This window comes from Xyrauchen texanus, chromosome 3 (genome assembly GCF_025860055.1).
Source record: "Xyrauchen texanus isolate HMW12.3.18 chromosome 3, RBS_HiC_50CHRs, whole genome shotgun sequence".
Lineage (NCBI taxonomy): Eukaryota > Metazoa > Chordata > Actinopteri > Cypriniformes > Catostomidae > Xyrauchen > Xyrauchen texanus.
Genome location: NC_068278.1, coordinates 45,593,101 through 45,610,084, shown reverse-complemented (window position 1 = coordinate 45,610,084; position 16,984 = coordinate 45,593,101). Strand labels below are relative to the sequence as shown.

General features: G+C 36.1%; 1 protein-coding gene across 2 annotated transcripts in view; it reads left to right on the top strand.

Moving 5' to 3' along the window:
• Positions 1–16,984, top strand: part of npas2 (neuronal PAS domain protein 2) — a 93,257-nt gene that overhangs the window by 54,192 nt on the left and 22,081 nt on the right. For both annotated transcript variants that reach the window (XM_052106009.1, XM_052106015.1), the window contains exons 2-4: positions 10,469–10,865; positions 11,386–11,442; positions 12,608–12,762. In XM_052106009.1, coding sequence (XP_051961969.1) covers positions 10,792–10,865; positions 11,386–11,442; positions 12,608–12,762 — 286 coding nt within the window. In that variant the 5' untranslated portion in view covers positions 10,469–10,791. The remainder of the gene's footprint in view (positions 1–10,468; positions 10,866–11,385; positions 11,443–12,607; positions 12,763–16,984) is intronic.

Here is a 16,984-nt window from a genome sequence, read left to right as displayed (position 1 = left end):
ACAAGCTTTTATAAGCATCAAGTCCAAAAGCCAGTGTCTGTATGGGCCATAAGCATGGGTAACTCGCACATCTGTGAGAGCACCATTAATGCAGACAGATATGTAAAAATTGTGGAGCAGCATATACTGCCATCCAGCACTGTCTTTTCCAGGGACGTCCCATAATTTTCAGCAGGACAACTTCAAACCACATACTGGCAGAATAAGTGGAGTGTGCGAGTGCTAGATTGGTCTGCCTGCCGTCATGACCATTTCCAATTGAGAACGTGTGGTGCATTATGAAGCGCACAATATTGCAATCAAGACCCCGTACAGTTGTGCAGCTGAAGACCTGCATAATGGATTAAATTATAATGGAAAAATATATATTTTTTAAACTTAACAAACTTGTGTCTATATGCTTTTAAGTGTTATTAGAAGAAATGGTGATGTTTCACAGTGGTAAATGCTCAACTGTCCCACATTTTTTGGAGGATGTTGCAATCATCTGATTTGAAATTACTGTAAATAATAAAAAAAAGAATTTCACAAGGTAAAACGTCATATGTTTATTTGTAGTGCTTTCAATATAGAAAAGGGTGAATATAATTTACAATTCACTCCTTTTTGTTTTTCTTAGCATTTCTCATACTATTCCAACTTTTTCTAAATTGGGGTTGTATACACTACAATTTAAATTATCAACATGGTCTCTTACGTGGCGTATATGTTTTCAAGGGTACTGGGGAATCCCGTAGTTTTACATAAGAGGAAAACCCCTCTATTGATACAAATTCCATTGCAGGTCGCAATAGAAAGTTAAGAAAACAAACACAGCAACAACTCTGGAATATCTGGAAATAAAGCAAAGCAACAGAGAGTGAAATAGCTGTTTTCCTCAGGTCCCATGTTTGTTATTTACACAAGCTTTGCGGATAAATTACATTGCTGTGGAGAAAGCTGCTTACTGACCGAGCCACTTGTACACCATAGTAAAGAGAAAGCCAATAACACAGTGCATGTAAACGCATATGCCAATTTCAAGTCTTAAGAAGCTTTCTCACAATAAACGCCTTTCTGGTGTACATGTAAACAACTTCAATAGTCCACTGGTCATCCAACAACTGACAAGTCAATGAGTGCATTTACATGCACTTTAAAAGTCGGATTAAAGTAATAAGTGGACTTTTTAAAATGTCATGTAAACGTGTTAGTCCGACTGAAATCAAACCAGTCCGAATTTTGCTAAATCAAACTAACAGACCTAGATAAAGTGATTGTGGCTCGGCTCCATCTGTAATTTTGTGTCATCCGCCAGATATTCTGGCTCAAACTTTACCAAACCAAAGTTGTGTTTGAAGAGACAAACACTATTGTGCAATTAGCAGCCTTATTTACTGTATACCTGAAAAAAATGCTGATTTATATCGATAATTATCTGGATATTTCTTTGATTATCAATGCATGAAGAGGGCATTTATCTTTGCCTTTCAGCAAAGCTAAAAACTAGATCAGACATCCAGTATTTGTTTTTGTTCTTTTTTAACGATGAACCGAAATTGAAAAAGTAATGCGTGTGCGTGTGTGTGTGTTTGGATGAGGAGTGTCCAGTTGACTTGGCATTTTTTTTGTCTTATGTTGAGTGACAAAAATAGAGAGAGAAATTCAAGTCTTTCTGCATGAGAGTTAGATTTTCTTTCATTTCTAAATGGTTCCCTTCATGTGGTTGACTCATTCTCATCTCTTCTCTTTGAATGCCTATAAACAATTTATACATGCTTTATAAATGTTTCCAGTGTTGTTTGCGGAGTGGATAGGAAAAGAAAGTAACACGTGTTCACATTGAGCTGTATGTTTTTTTTTTTTTTAAAGAGAAATACTGTAGCAAATCTCAGTTTGGCAAACTCAGGAACTGTTGAAAGACATCATTGTGCTGTCATATCATGAATGTGTAAAAACAGTGTTGATTGACTACTGGTTTTCATTAGCAGCTTAGTTTTCATCACTGATGTTAAAGTAGTATGCCGACTTGGGTTCATTTGAACTCTATTGAGTTCAATTTCTTCTTGAATATATGCAATCTTTATATTAGCAGGTCTACATTAGCACAGGAGTCCATTATAAGCAAAGTTTGCTATGTCCATTATGATTAGTGTAGTTGATATGTTGAAGTCTGCTGTGTACATTTTTATCAGTGTTTGTTTGTTATTACTGGCAGAAAGTTTTACATGTTCATTAATGCAATAGAGTTAGCTGTGTTCCTTATTAGCAGAGAGTTTAGCAGAGAGTTTGCTGTGTTTACTGTTAGCACAGGGTTTGCTGTTTTAATATTAGCAAATACTTTTCCATGTTTGCTGCTAGCAGATTTTATGTTTTTTTTGTAACCGGGAGTGAGTGTTTATTATTAGAAGACTTTTTTCTTTTTTGTTATATTCATTAGATTGTTTGCTGTGTTTATTATAACCAGAGAGAGTTTGCTGTGTATATTATTAGCCGAATGTTTTCTAGTTACACTATTAGCAGAGATTGCTGAGTTTGTTATTAGCTGAGTGTTTGCTACATCTACTATTATCAGAGTTTGTTGTGTTTTTGTAACTGTGCTATGTTTAATATTATTAGCAGAGAGTGTGCTATGTTTATTGTTATTAGCTGACAGTTTGCTGTATTGACTATAATCAGAATTTTTTGTATTTATTGCAACTAATGCCTTTTCCTCCATTTCTTCGGTCCAATGAGTCTATCTTGATACTGCAGCCATGCTAGTTGATGTTCTGTTGCAGGTACATCAGGACTCCTCCCACTGAAACTTCCCGTGCCCCATTTCGTGCTCTCTCATTGGCTGTAGGTCCACGCTGCATTTGCATTGTCAAAACACATTTCACATTGTGCGATTTTGGGCTTTTGTCTGCGATCTCTACAAAACTGTCAGCGAGTGAAAATCGGGCCTAAAATTGTTTAGTGTAAACTCGGCATAAGACAGTTTGCTGTGTTCATTTATTAGCAAAGTGTTTTCTGTGTACATTATCATCTGCACAATCACTATTTATTATTAGCAGAGAGTTTGTTGTGTCTCGCTCTCTCTTGGTCTTCCTTCTTTTGAATCATCTTTTTTAATTTAATTCTTTAGGGTGAATTAATATGAGTCTGTATTTCAAAGGTTGTCAGACACTTACAGTGGATTGGTCCAATGGAACTTGGACAGAATGCAGAGTGTGTTTTTGTGCATAAATGTGGGCAGATGTTTGTTTGTTTGTGTGTGCGTGTGTTGTGCAGTGCTCAACTATACGGATAGCCGTCTGGCCTGGGACCAGTGTGAGAGAGTTTCAGGTCAGACGACAGAAGTGTACTGTCGGGCCAGTGTTGCATTTTCACAGAATCTTACATTTGTTGATCTTGTGTACAAAACTCTATATTTACAGTATTTGCATTTAATATCTATTTAGACTTTAATCATATCTTGGTTAACTATGTCGCAAATGAAATGTAACAGGTCATTTTGACTAATTAGATCATGAAAGCAGTTGTACAAAGGCGCCACAGAAGCTTGTTACATACTGTTTAAATGATGGAAAGATCCACATAAATTAACACTTTGTAGCTACAAATACTTTAAATGTAGAGTATTGTACTGTGATGACATATGTTGAATTGTTTAGCGTCCAGTCTTATGCTTTGTCGATACTGTCTTATTTACACATATTTAGATCATATAATCAAATGTAAGAAATTCCAGCAGAACTTAAAAGGTTCACCTATGGGATAGCAGTCACATTGTGATGATTTCTCATCACTTTGCAAAGTGTTTCTACCATCTTCATACTTCATATTCATATTTCTTTTCATATTACCCAGGTCTTGTGTGTAAAATTAAATTACATCTGACTGTAGAACATTTTATGGATACTAAGATTGATATTCAAGATGTGATCAACATAAATATTAATAATAATATATTTCCATGACTAATTTTAGAATATTAATTAATTTAAAAAGAGAATTTGATTTAAAGTATTTGTTCAATTTACCCTCTTTTATTTCAAACCATAATATATGGACAGTACACAAACAAAAATTATGCTGTACAGACAGCATGTATTTAGCAGTATTCATTTAATATATTTCCCTGCCAAAAACTTTTTGAAGGGACAATGCTATTGACCATACGTTCTGTCCATTTAATTTCCAATGTGTACTCTGAAAAAACCCCATAAATGTTTACTTAAAAAATGTGGTTCATGTTGTAACATCAAAATAAACTGCTTCGATTCAAGTCAAAAGTACACTGGCGGCCAAAAATTTTAATAAATTCACCAAAGTGGCATTCAACTGATCACAAAGTATATTCAGTACATTACTGTTTTAAAAAACAGCACAATCACTATTTGAAAAAAGTAATTTTGGATCAAATCTAGACCCATTTCCAGCAGCCATCACTCCAACACCTTATCATTGAGTAATCATGATAATTGCTAATTTGGTACTAGAAAATCACTTGCCATTATATCAAACGGTGCTGAAAGCTATTTGGTTCGTTAAATGAAGCTTAACATTGTCTTTGTGTTTGTTTTTGAGTTGCCACAGTATGCAAAAGACTTGCATGTCTCAAGGTCAATGTTAGGCTAAAAATGGCAAAAAAGAAACCGCTTTCTCTAGAAACTCATCAGTCAATCATTGTTTTGAGGAATGAAGGCTGTACAAAGCTTGGAATTGCCAAAAAAACCTGAAGATTTCATACAAAGATGTACCCTACATTCTTCAAAGACAAAGGACAACTAGCTCTAACAAGGACAGAATGTACAACTAAACAAGAGGATAAGTACATCAGAGTCTCTAGTTTGATAAATAGACACCTCACATGTCCTCAGCTGACAGCTTCATTGAATTCTACCTGCTCAACACAATTTCATGTACAACAGAAAAGAGAAGGCTCAGAGGTGCAGGCCTTATGTGCAGAATTGCAACGAAAAAGAAACTTTTGAAACAGAAAAAACAAAAAGAAAAGGTTAGAGTGGGCAAAGAAACACAGACATTGGACAACAGATAATTGTAAAAGAGTGTTATGGATCTTAACCCCATTGAGCTTGTGCGGTATCAGCTGGACTATAAGGTGCGTGAGAAGCGCCCAACAAGACAGTCACATCTATGGTAAGTGCAACAGGAAGCATGGGGTGAAATGTCACCTGAATATCTGGACAAACTGACAGCTAGAATTCAAAGAGTCTGCAAAGCTGTCATTGCTGCACGTGGAGGATTTGTTTTATGAGAACTCCTTGAAGTAGTTTAAGAAGTTCTGAAATATTTTTTCAAATTGTAATAATAATTGTAAAATAGTAAATGTCCTGACTATACTTTTTGATCAGTTTGATCCGTTTGTTGCTGACCAAGTTAAAAGTGGTTATATTATGTACACAATGAAGAAGAACAAACAAGACATTCTAGTAATCATGTTTCATTGCTGATTTATTTCAACGATCCTGGTTCAAATGCCACATTATTAAGACATTCCATTCATTAAATATAACAGTAAATGTTTAACACGCTGCTATAATCAATATTGTTTAAATAACCATGACGCAAGACTGCAAAATCAAGAGTTACCGCTTGTTTATTTAGTTTGTTTTCTTGTTTATCAGGTTGTCAAAATGCATAAAATATGCACATGAAGTGTAGTAAAAAGGTGTCTTATCATCGTCTCTTGCTGTCTGTCAAACAAGGATGCAAATTAAGTTTGTTTCTGTCTTCACACAAGTAAGTACTCTAGCTTGGCTGGTGCTTTCAGGTTCATGCATAAGCTGTGACATCAACAGTATGATTTAGGAAAAAGTACATTTCCTGCTTTTAGCAGCCCGGCAAAAAAAATATCGGTCATCGGAAAAAGATGTAGTAGCATGTAATGAAATTGTGATCAAAATGTTTCTTGTAAAATAAATAATTTCTTCAGAATACATGGTTGTTTTTCGTCAATTGGGGAAACATGCATGAGCTTGCAAAGCACTGACCATCTGTATATGACACAGAATATGACAAGTAAACTGACAAATACCTTGGCTGTCAAGAATACACAACACTTGCTAAAGCTAGGCTTTTAATTGGGAATCTACAGAGTATCTCATAACAAAACTAAAATGATATGCTAATTAAATTAAATGTAACAAAATATAATCCTCTCCGTTGATGGAGAAATGCTGTGTCAGGATTTTTCATTATTATGGTCTTGACACACATACAAATACACATCAGCACAATGCAAGGATTTTTCTTGTTTGTGGTTTACATTGAGAGTCAAACAGAGAATGTTTTAGCTTTAAATTCAACCCAATACTACTAGTACGGTTTTCTTCTTTGAGGAGTATGTATAGTTCCCTTCATCCTGTTAGATCATTTGTACGTGTACATTCGTGTGTGCACACATTCTCTTTCACTCTTTCACACACTGTTCTCTTTTTTTTCCCCCCCATCTTTCTCTTTTTCTGTTGCGTTGGATTATGAAAAGAGCTAGTCAGAAAGGATGTTTCTAGGTCATGGCACTCCTTGACGAAGTAATGTTTCCTGAGGGTTGTGCCAATGCTGCATTCATGTTTAAGCCTATGTGTCATCCTGATACTTCTCATACACTTTTTCTTACTTGGTCATCAGATATTGTGTTAAGCATGTTTAATCCAGAAATTCATAAACTGAATGTAAGAAGCACAGTTGTGTCCATTTAAGATGCAGTCCAAAATGGAACTATTATTATCTGGGCCAAGGTGACATTTCTTCAGCTATTTTGAATTAGACTTAATAATTAGACTTAACTGCTTTGATAAACCCAAAATCTTCATCAGAGCAAAAGGCTGGTGTGAGAAGTGAGTGCAAGCAGTTATTGAGTGACACATCACAGTAGATAATAAACAGGTTCTGTGTTTCAGTGGCCATCAACACATTCCTTAGAATGTTTTTTTACGCTTGGTTTGATTGCATGGTCTGATCTCAAGTTCGATTCAACCCTCTTCCCCTGCCTCCTCAGGGGTCTTTTCACATTATATTTTTGGGTGCTGTACCGCTGCTGTATGCTTACACCATCAACATGAGTACTAGCAGCAGCTGTTTACCACTATGGACTCAGGTGCAAACCAACAGCGCTGGTGTGAGCACCCATAAACTGTTAAGAATTAGTTAGGGGAGCACAGGGCAAATTTTAAAGTTTAAAAAGTATCAAACACATATTTATAACTGCGATGTATCCTGCTGTTTTGACACAAGCATCCTAGTGAATCTGTGAATCCTAGAACCTAGATTTGAATCATTTTTGGACTTCAGTCAGGCTGCAGAGCTCAAAGTACCTTTTAAAAGTTATACAGTGCAAGAGAAAGTATGTGAACTTTTTGGAATTAGCTGGTTTTCTGCATTAATTGGTCATAAAATGTGATCTCACCACAAGTGGCTTCCTTCTTGGTGTCCTGCCATGGACACCATGCCTGTTTAATGTTTTCCGTATAGTAGACTCATGAACAAAAATGTTAATCATTTCTTCAAATCTTTCCTTAAAGTCTTTAGCTGTCACCCAAGGGTTCTTTTTTACCTCACTGAGCATTCTGTGGTGTGCCCTTTGAGTCATCTTGGATGGATGGCCACTTCTAGGGAGAGTAGCCACAGTAATAAATGATCTCCATTTGTAGACAGTTTGTCTATCTGTGGATAGATGAATATCTAAGCTCTTTGAGAAAACTTTGTAACTCTTTCCAGATATATGCAAAGCAACAATTCTTGATCATAGGTCTTCTGAGATCTCTTTTTTGCAAGGTATGGTCCACGTCAGCAGGTGCTTCTTGTGAATAGCAAACTCAAAATGTTTGAGTGCTTTTTATCAGTCAGAGTAGCTCTAACCCACACCTCCAATCTCGTTTCATTAATTGAATGCCAGGTTTGCCAATTCCTGACTCTAATTAGATTTTGTTGATGTAATTTGTGTGTTAGTTAAAAACAGATTGTGTTTGTTCATTATTGTAACTTGGATGACAAATGTATACATAAATGCAGGCAATTCCAAAGAGTTCACATATTAATTTATGCCACTGTATGCATTCCCCTGAGAAAGAGAGAGAGGGAGAGGGCAAATCATTTTACTGGTACATTAGGCTTTTAATATCTTTAAAAATGTCATAAAAAAAATTCTAAAGCAGTAATGGATATATCCTTGGAAGAAGAAGGCATTGTCAGAATGCATTGCTCTTAGAGATAATAATAGTTTAATAATTTTAAACCGTGACTTTAACTATACATAAGTAATATTAACATTATATTCATGATGTTAGCCAGAGGGGAACTGGCCCCCACAGTGAGTCCCAAGGGTATTTTTCCTCCATTAATCAACATCTTATGGAGTTTTGTGTTCCTTGCAACAGTCGCTTTCAGCTACTCACTGGGGTTATTAATACAATTATTATTTAATTACTTATTTTTAAACACTATAAACAATCGTATTTTATGTAATTACACAATGATAATTCATCGACATTATAGACATTACAGTTTTATTGTCTGTTAATGCCTGATCTTCTGTAAAGCTGCTTTGAAACGATGTGTGTTTCATCCAAATAAAATTGACTTGACTTGACTAGAGATGCCTCTTTTTAGTGATTCCGGTTTCTTAATGGTTCCATTAACAAAACTTGTAACACTTTTGAGGAAAATATTATTCTTATTGAATCTACTGCCTTCAGCAGACTGTTTTCAAATGATGAAATAATTTCAGATTTTAAAAGAACAGATATAACAAATCAGAAATAAATCCACCTTGCGAGCATGACGCTCTGCTTTCATAGGATTTAATTAATTGAAAATGCACTCCACTTCGCTCACAACATGCCAGTGGTAACGTAGGGTCAGACTGGATGAACTTGCTAATGCTAGCTGCCTTGCTAACAATTAGGTTACGTCGGACACCGGATTGATTCCATCTGCACCGCAAGACTTCATGGCAATGGTTGCGCCCTCTCATCGTCTCTAATGAAGAGTGCGACAGAACAACAGTGATGTGGATAACAGCTCTGATCTTTCTGCGCTGTAATCTTGAATATTGTTCTCTGGCACCAAACATGCATCATTTCTGCCCTGAACCGTTCCGCACGCGTTGCCACTTTTCCCTGCATTTGTGTAGACTTGAAGCTCCGCATGAGTTAACGTGGTTTCAAAGCACCTTTTAGACCATAAAGTTTTTCCCTTCTAAACGTAACTTTATTAATCAGCATGTTATGAGCCTTTAATAATAAACAAATCGAATAAACGAATCGATTTCTGTTCTAATTTTGTGAAAATTAATTAGATGTCTGGTATGGATAAGGAAAGACTAAAATTACTAGTTGGTAGACTAGTCTCCAATAAAATATACAATTTTTTTTTTAAATAAAAAAACTAAAAAAGTTTTCTAAATGTTCTCTCGGGACACCCCTCAACCCACATTCAACATCATTCCACAGTCACAAGGGCTTCTATGCCCCATACTTTGGTATCTGAATCTAAAGAAATATAAAAAATATTTCATTTTAATGTCAAAATATTCCAGCAAATACTGGACTGCTGTCACTATGCTTCAGAACAAACAGATGATCTTTTAACATTCATTTTCAATTGATAAATGGTTAAAGACTGTAAAATTGGTAAAAGATCCCGCAGCCCCCACTGCTTTGGCCGTCTCTGGACCCCCTGTGCAGTTTTGTAGAGACTATTTTGACTGTTTAGAATAAATTTTTTCTTATTTTCTTCTGTCAACTTTAAAATAAAAAAAAGAAAGTGCAATGTGTAAATGTATATCGTGATAAATATGATATCGAACAATATGAAAAAGATTATCGTGATGACAATTTTGGCCATATCGCCCAGGCACATATTCATTTTGGCTGCAAATTGCATGTTCGGGAACTGTTAACAGAACTGAAAGTCATGAAAATCATACGGTTTTGGTATCTTAAAAAAGTATTATTCTCTGTTATTGATTTCCAACCCTAATTGTGATGTAAACTCAGCTAACTTATCCGATTACATTTTAGTTAAATTATGCCCAAGTATATAGCTGTGTATTGAAGAAGACTTTCTGATTTGTGTTAAAACATCAAACATCAAACATCAAAGGAGCACTAAGTAATATCCATAAATAAATGAATAATTCGTTTGATCTGTGTAAAATTATGTACACTGAAATTAGATGTCCTCTCAAGACTCAAGTCATTTCAAATTTTTGCTGTTGCATGATGTTGTAACTATACTGGTATGTACCAGAATAAAGTTTAATACCACTGTCATATTGGCCAGCAAAAAAATACTTTGCACATTTAAAAGGACAAAGCAAGCAAGAAAGAAAAATTCACTGGCAGTTCTGTTTAGTTATTCTATAAACATTTTTGGAGCCTTTTTTTGAGCCAATGTAGAAATTACCACCTGTGGCCTTGCTTGGAGTGCTTTGAATTTAAAAACTTTGAGCTAAAACACACTTTTTTCTTTTATTCCACAGGTCCTGCTGTTTGCATCACTAACCTCATGGAGAAAGAACAACGTTTTTCAAGCATACATTAGCAGTTTTATGCTGAAAATCAAACGTAACAATAAACAATATCTTGGCATTTAAGTACTGGCTAGCCATAAGGACACAAAAGCAGCGTGCATTAGTTGCCAGTTATAAAAAGGTTAACACCAGTGGATAGCCATCAGAGATTTGTAAGTAGTGGCTAACCACTAGCATTAGGTGGTTAGCGTGTGGCATTTATTTGCCTTTCTAAGGGTGTTTTGAGAATAGAAGACGCGAATGGGACACACCAGCCTTCTCAGGTGGCCTGAATGGGAGAAGGAGTGAGCATGGACAACCTTTTGGAGTTTGGAGGCATTTGTCCGTCCAGCCGGAGGGAATGGGAGTGAGTATGGACTTAACACATACATTTTCAAAGTTTAAATGTAATACATTATCCCTAATGATTTCTAATAGTCAAACTAATACATGCCTTAAAGGTATAGATCACCAAGAAATGAAAATTCCGTCATTATTGTCTGCTCCTCAAGCTCCAAAAAATAAAACGCCATTAAAATTCCATAAAAGTAGTCGTGTGCAATATTCCAGGACTTCTGAAGGCATACCATAGCTTTGAGTGAGGAACACACCAAAATTTAGGTTGTTATATATAGCAAATCTTTAAGAAGATTCTACAAAATTTCTCCTTTTGCGTTAAATGAAAAAAGTACCCAAATGCGTTTGGTAAGACATGAGGGTGGATAAATAATAACTTATTATAAATATTACTTTTTGGGTGAACTTACTCTTTTAATGGAAAAAGATTTATAATATATTTAAAGTCCAGTTGCTATGTTATGTTGTTCTTTGAGGATTTGATGGTGGCAAATGAATACTGAAGAAAATATATTTTCCTCTGATTGTAGCACGAGCAGCTGTGTGGATGATTTAATGGACGAAGATGACAAGGACAGAGCAAAAAGGTAGTGTTTTGTGTGTGCTCTCCATAGTAATAGTACACATTAACGTGATAATAAGTCACCATAGTAAACTCTAAACTTGTGAACTTTAATTATGTCCAGAAACTTTCAGGAAATCACACCTCTAAAAAACATCACACTTTCATTCTCTCTGTACAAAAGATTTTCCATGTGGGAAAGTGCACAGGGCTGACAGAGAGAGACAGAAACAGAGTGGTGAAAATAGCCATATGGTATCATTCCCATCTATAGCAGTTACATAGATCTATTCAGTTTCTTGCCCATATACAAGACCAAATTCAAGACTTGTTATTAAATATAGTTTACAGCCGAGAATAATCATTAAATCGGAGGCTCTTTGTAAACTATTAGCTGGAAGCCTAAAATCTTTCACCTCTAAAAACAAACTATAGATTTCTCAGACAGTGACCACGTACATTATCTAAAAGGCTGTATGTAATTGTAAAATGAGCATAATATATAAATAAGGTTATGTGACAGATGTGTTAAGGGGCAGAGATGCTACCATAAGAAACCATGTATAAAATACTCATTTGATTTACCATGTTCAATAGTTATGCTCTACCGTTTCAGAATTCACACACACATTTAATTAGCCTTCTAAATGAGGATATCCCATACACTTTTCTTGTTTTCACAGAAAGCCAATTGTACCTATTATAGTCAGTGTTTCCCACAAGTGGAGTGAGTGGTGGGGGTGCGTGCTACAAATAACATTATTTATTTTATATGTGAATCGTTTTTCCAATTGAGGACATCCCTGGATGTCCCCTTATGTGGGTTTTGTAAGATTTAGCTGACCTATGAGGACAATTTGTCCACAAAGTATAGCGAAGTATGAACATGCACTCTCACACGCACACCATCTTCACCACAAACAAAAAAGTTCTCTTTGATGCGTAGGTGGAGTTTCAGGGTCAATGTGTAAGTAATGAAATATTTTTAAAAAGAGTTTTTATTACATATATTTGTGTGTAGTCAGCATGTGTCCATCCTTTTTTATTTTCTTAATTTAAGCTTATATGTTCCTCCTCTGCTTAGCATCCTCTGAAGAGCAAAAAGTTACAGACATGCTTGCACAAACACAGTGTCATAAAGTGTAGAGTGTCATCTCTCTCTCTCTATTTCACTCTCTCTCTCTCTGCAGGGCGTCCCGTAATAAATCAGAGAAGAAGAGGCGAGACCAGTTCAATGTCCTCATTAAAGAGCTGTGTACTATGCTGCAGGGTCAGGGTCATCCCCGCAAGATGGACAAATCCACCATCCTGCAGAGGACCATTGACTTCTTGCAGCAACAGAAAGGTTAGCGGGAAGGTCACAGGGTTTTGTTTGTAAGAATTGTGGTGGGGATAATATACTGGGAGTGGGAGAAAAAAATTTAACATCTCTGGGTGCATCCAACATTTCCCTCAGTCTCGAATAAGAGGGGGGAAAATATTATTTGAAGAACATTGAAGCTTGAAATGGATAGATTTTTACATTTGGTCTAGCAGGTATTAGTTACTCTGGTCTACCCAAGTTTCCTCAGAATCTTTTCACTATTAAAGAAAACTGATATCTCATTTTACAGTAATATTATTTATTTTCTTTGCATATACATAAAGATCAGAATGAACCCATTCATCTTTGTGCTACAGTGACAAGAAAAACTATGTGAAATAATTTTTCTACAAAATTATTCACAAAATGTTTTCTGATTTTCACCAAATTCTAATATTAGACAAACACAATCTGCTTAAAGTAATGACAAACAAATAATTTCACTTGTTCTTGTCAATGCTGAATATTCCATTTAAAAATGCACAGTCTATGGTTGAAAAGTATGTGAACCTCTGGGCTAATGACTTGTAGAAAGACAATTTGGAGACAGGTGTTAGATTCAGTTAGAATGAGCTGTGATTTGTAGGTGCCCTAGAAAAACAGTTACTTCTTAAGAAGTATGTCCCAATCAAAACAAATGGCTGAGGATCTTAGAAAAACAATTGTAGAGATGAAGCTGGAAAAGGCTAACAAACTATTTCTAAAGACCTCAAGGTTCACCAATCCAAAGTATGACAAACTGTCTACAAATTGAGGAAACTCTTCAGCATTCTTGCTACTTTTCCTTGTAGTGGGTGCCCTGCAAATATCACCCCAAGACATGGTTGTCCAAACTTTTTATACTGGGAACCAGATGCAAAAAGAAATAAGGTGTGCAGGCCACACCGTTGTAATAATACGAATTTAAAACGGGCTAGATGCCACTTTTGCATCATCTGTATATGAGGGGCCAAACAATGTGGGGCCAAACAATGCCCTGGTTTCTGTTTTTTTTTTATTTTTTATTTTTTTTTATACCATCTGATATAGTTCTTAAAATTCTACTTTAAGAGTAGCATTAGATCTACACACTATCACATAAAATAAGTAAATTTTTGATATGTTTGGAAAAAAATGCCCTCATAAACAAAAAAATTCCCTTGAAAATTATATCCATTGGGCAATTATTTGCCCCTTTATAGAATAGTTCTTTTCTGACCATGCAGTAATGGAATGTTCCTTTCAATGCCCTTGCATTTTGCGTTTTTATTTTTTTGCCGTCCATTCAGTGTCACTGCAAAGCACATGTACTCTGTGACGTATAACAATGATCAGAATATTTTTTTAATTTTCTGCTATTACATAATTCAAGGAATTACTCTTTATTTATTAGTAATTCAATCATAGTTTCTGTTCTGTTATTACTTGTGTTACAAATAGGATTTTAATTTGATCAAAATTATTGCACTCCCTTTATTTAGTTGATGCGTGAGTGCGCGGCAGTACAGGAGAGATGCTTGAGTGTTTTGAGCACTCTTTCTTATGTCCTTACTGTGAAACATCAAAACGAACCAATTTACAACAATTAATAAACTTACCAGCACTCTAGAACTCATTCTAGGAGTGTTCTCGGCTTGTGCGTGCTCAATAAACTCGGTGCAACCGCTCGCGCTGCACAATGGCAGCTCTACTCAGTTGTACGATGGGTGGTATCGGGAAAGTTGTACGATGGGTGGTATCGGGAAATTTTCGAGAACAAGTACATGAGCAATGTATCGAACCTGATACCAGTCCTAAAATAAAAGCATCATTCTTTTGCATCATTGCGTGCCATTTCATCTGTGGAAATCTGGAGGAATCCAAACTCAATGTAGCGTCACCCAGGGTTCAGAATACAAATTTCATGTAATTTATCAATTGCAGGCAAAATTATGTTCTATTTCCAAGATCTCTTGCAGCCCACATCAGAGCAGTCTGCGAGCTGTAGATGGCCCGCAGACCATAGTTTGGACACCCCTGCCCCAAGAGCACAACCTGCAATGCTGAAGGAAGTGAAAAAGAACCCAAGGGTAATGGCAAAAGATCTGCAGAAATATCTTGCTAAAGTTGCTCTGTTCATGTGTCTACTCTACAAATAATGCTGAACAAGATTGGTGTTCATGGGAGGACACCACGGAGGAAAATGCTCTTCAAAAAAACATTGCATGTCAATTTTGCGAAAGACCCCCTACATCCTCCCCAAAGCTTCTAGGATAATGTTTTGTGGACAAATGAAACAAAAATTTTACTTTTGGCAGAAACTTACAACATTATATCTGGAGGAAAAAAGGCAATTCACACCAACTTCAAAACCTTATCCCAAATGTGAAGCATGGTAGAGGAAGCACCATGGTTTGGGTCTGCTTTTCTGCATCAGAGCCTGGAGCTCGCAATCATTGAGGGAACAATTAATTCAACTTTGTTTTAAGAGATTTTACAGGAGAATGACAGAGTAGCGGTCTGTTATCTGAAACTTAAAAGAGGTTGGGTGAATGGCTAAAGAGGGGGAAAAAGAATAATGTTTTTGAATGGTGATGTAGGAGTCCATACCTTTACCCAATTGAGATGTTGTGGCATGACCTGAAGAGGGCTGTTCATGCAAGAAATCCTAGATATTTTAATGAAACAGATTTGGGAGGAATTGTGTAAAATCCTTCCTCAATGTTGTACAAGGCTGATGAGCAGCTACATTAAATGTCTGTTGGAGATTATTGCTGCTAAAGAGGAAACAACATTTTCAATAAAGATATGAAAACTACACTGCCTGGCAAAAAAATTAAAAGGTTGCACATTCTAATATTTTGTTGGACTACCATTAACTTTGATTAGTTTCGACAACCTTATGCAACGTTATTTCTGTCCAGAGTTACATACATTTTTGTGAGTGGTGGTGGTGTAGTGGGCTAAAGCACTGAACTGGTTAGCAGATGGTTGTCTGTTCGATCCCCACAGCCACCACCATTGCATCCTTGAGCAAGGCACTTAACTCCAGGTTGCTCCGGGGGCATTGTCCCTGTAAAAAGGACACTAATTCGCTTTGTATGAAAGTGTCTCCCAAATGCATAAATGTAAATGTAAATTTTTGGACGTGATCTTGTATTGATGATGGGAGAGTCGAACCACTTCGTAAAGTCTTCTCCAGCACATCCCAAACACTTTCAATGGGGTTAAGGTCAGGACCAATTCACGTGTGAAACGTATTCCTCGTGTCCACAATTTGAGCCTGATGAATCTTGGCATTGTCACCCTGGAATATGCCTGTGCTATCAGGGAAGAAAAAAATGCATTGGTGGGATAACCTGGTCATTCAGTACATTCAGGTAGTCAGCTGACTTAGCCGCATAAAGTTGCTGAGCCTAACCTGACCAATTGAAGCAATTCCAGATCATAAAACTGCCTCCAGAGGCTTGTACAGTGGGCACTATGGATGACAGCTGTATCGCTGCATGCACTTCCTTTCCTACCCTGACGTGCCCATCGCTTTGGAATCGGGTAGATCTGGACACATTAGACCTCATGACCTTTTTCCATTGCACAGTCTAATCTTTATGTAAAAGTGGCCACACAGATGTTTAGTCCCAATCATGTAAGTTCACATTGTATTTTGCATGTGGAAATGCTCTTAATTTCACTATTAAACATAGCCGTGAGTTCTACTGTTGATTTTTTTACAATGTGACTTCAAGTATTTTAGTGATACCAATCACCATCATTCAAGATTTTTTTCCAACCAAATTTCTTCCGCAAAGCTGATGGTTCACCACAATCTTTCCAGGTTTTAATAATGTGTTGGACAGCTCTTAACAGTTATTTTTATTTTTTTGGGGCCAGGGAGTATACAATTATTTGTTTGTCATTACTTGAAGCAGATTGTGTTTGTGTACTCTTAAGACTTGCGTGACGATCAGACCGCATTTTCGAAATAATTGAAATGCAGGTAATTCCAAAGGGTTGCCAATGTCAGGTGAATTTACTGGCCATAAATATTTATTTTTGGCTTGGGAAATGTTTTAAAAATATGACAATATGACAATTAAATAATTGTGTTTTTTTTTTTTTTTTTTTTGTTGCATATGAATCAGATCTTCATATTTATTTTTAAAGCAAGGTAAAGTCCACATAGAGTTATGTAAATACTTTACATCAGTGAGATTCAGGTTATCATGGTCACAATTCAATTTAAAGC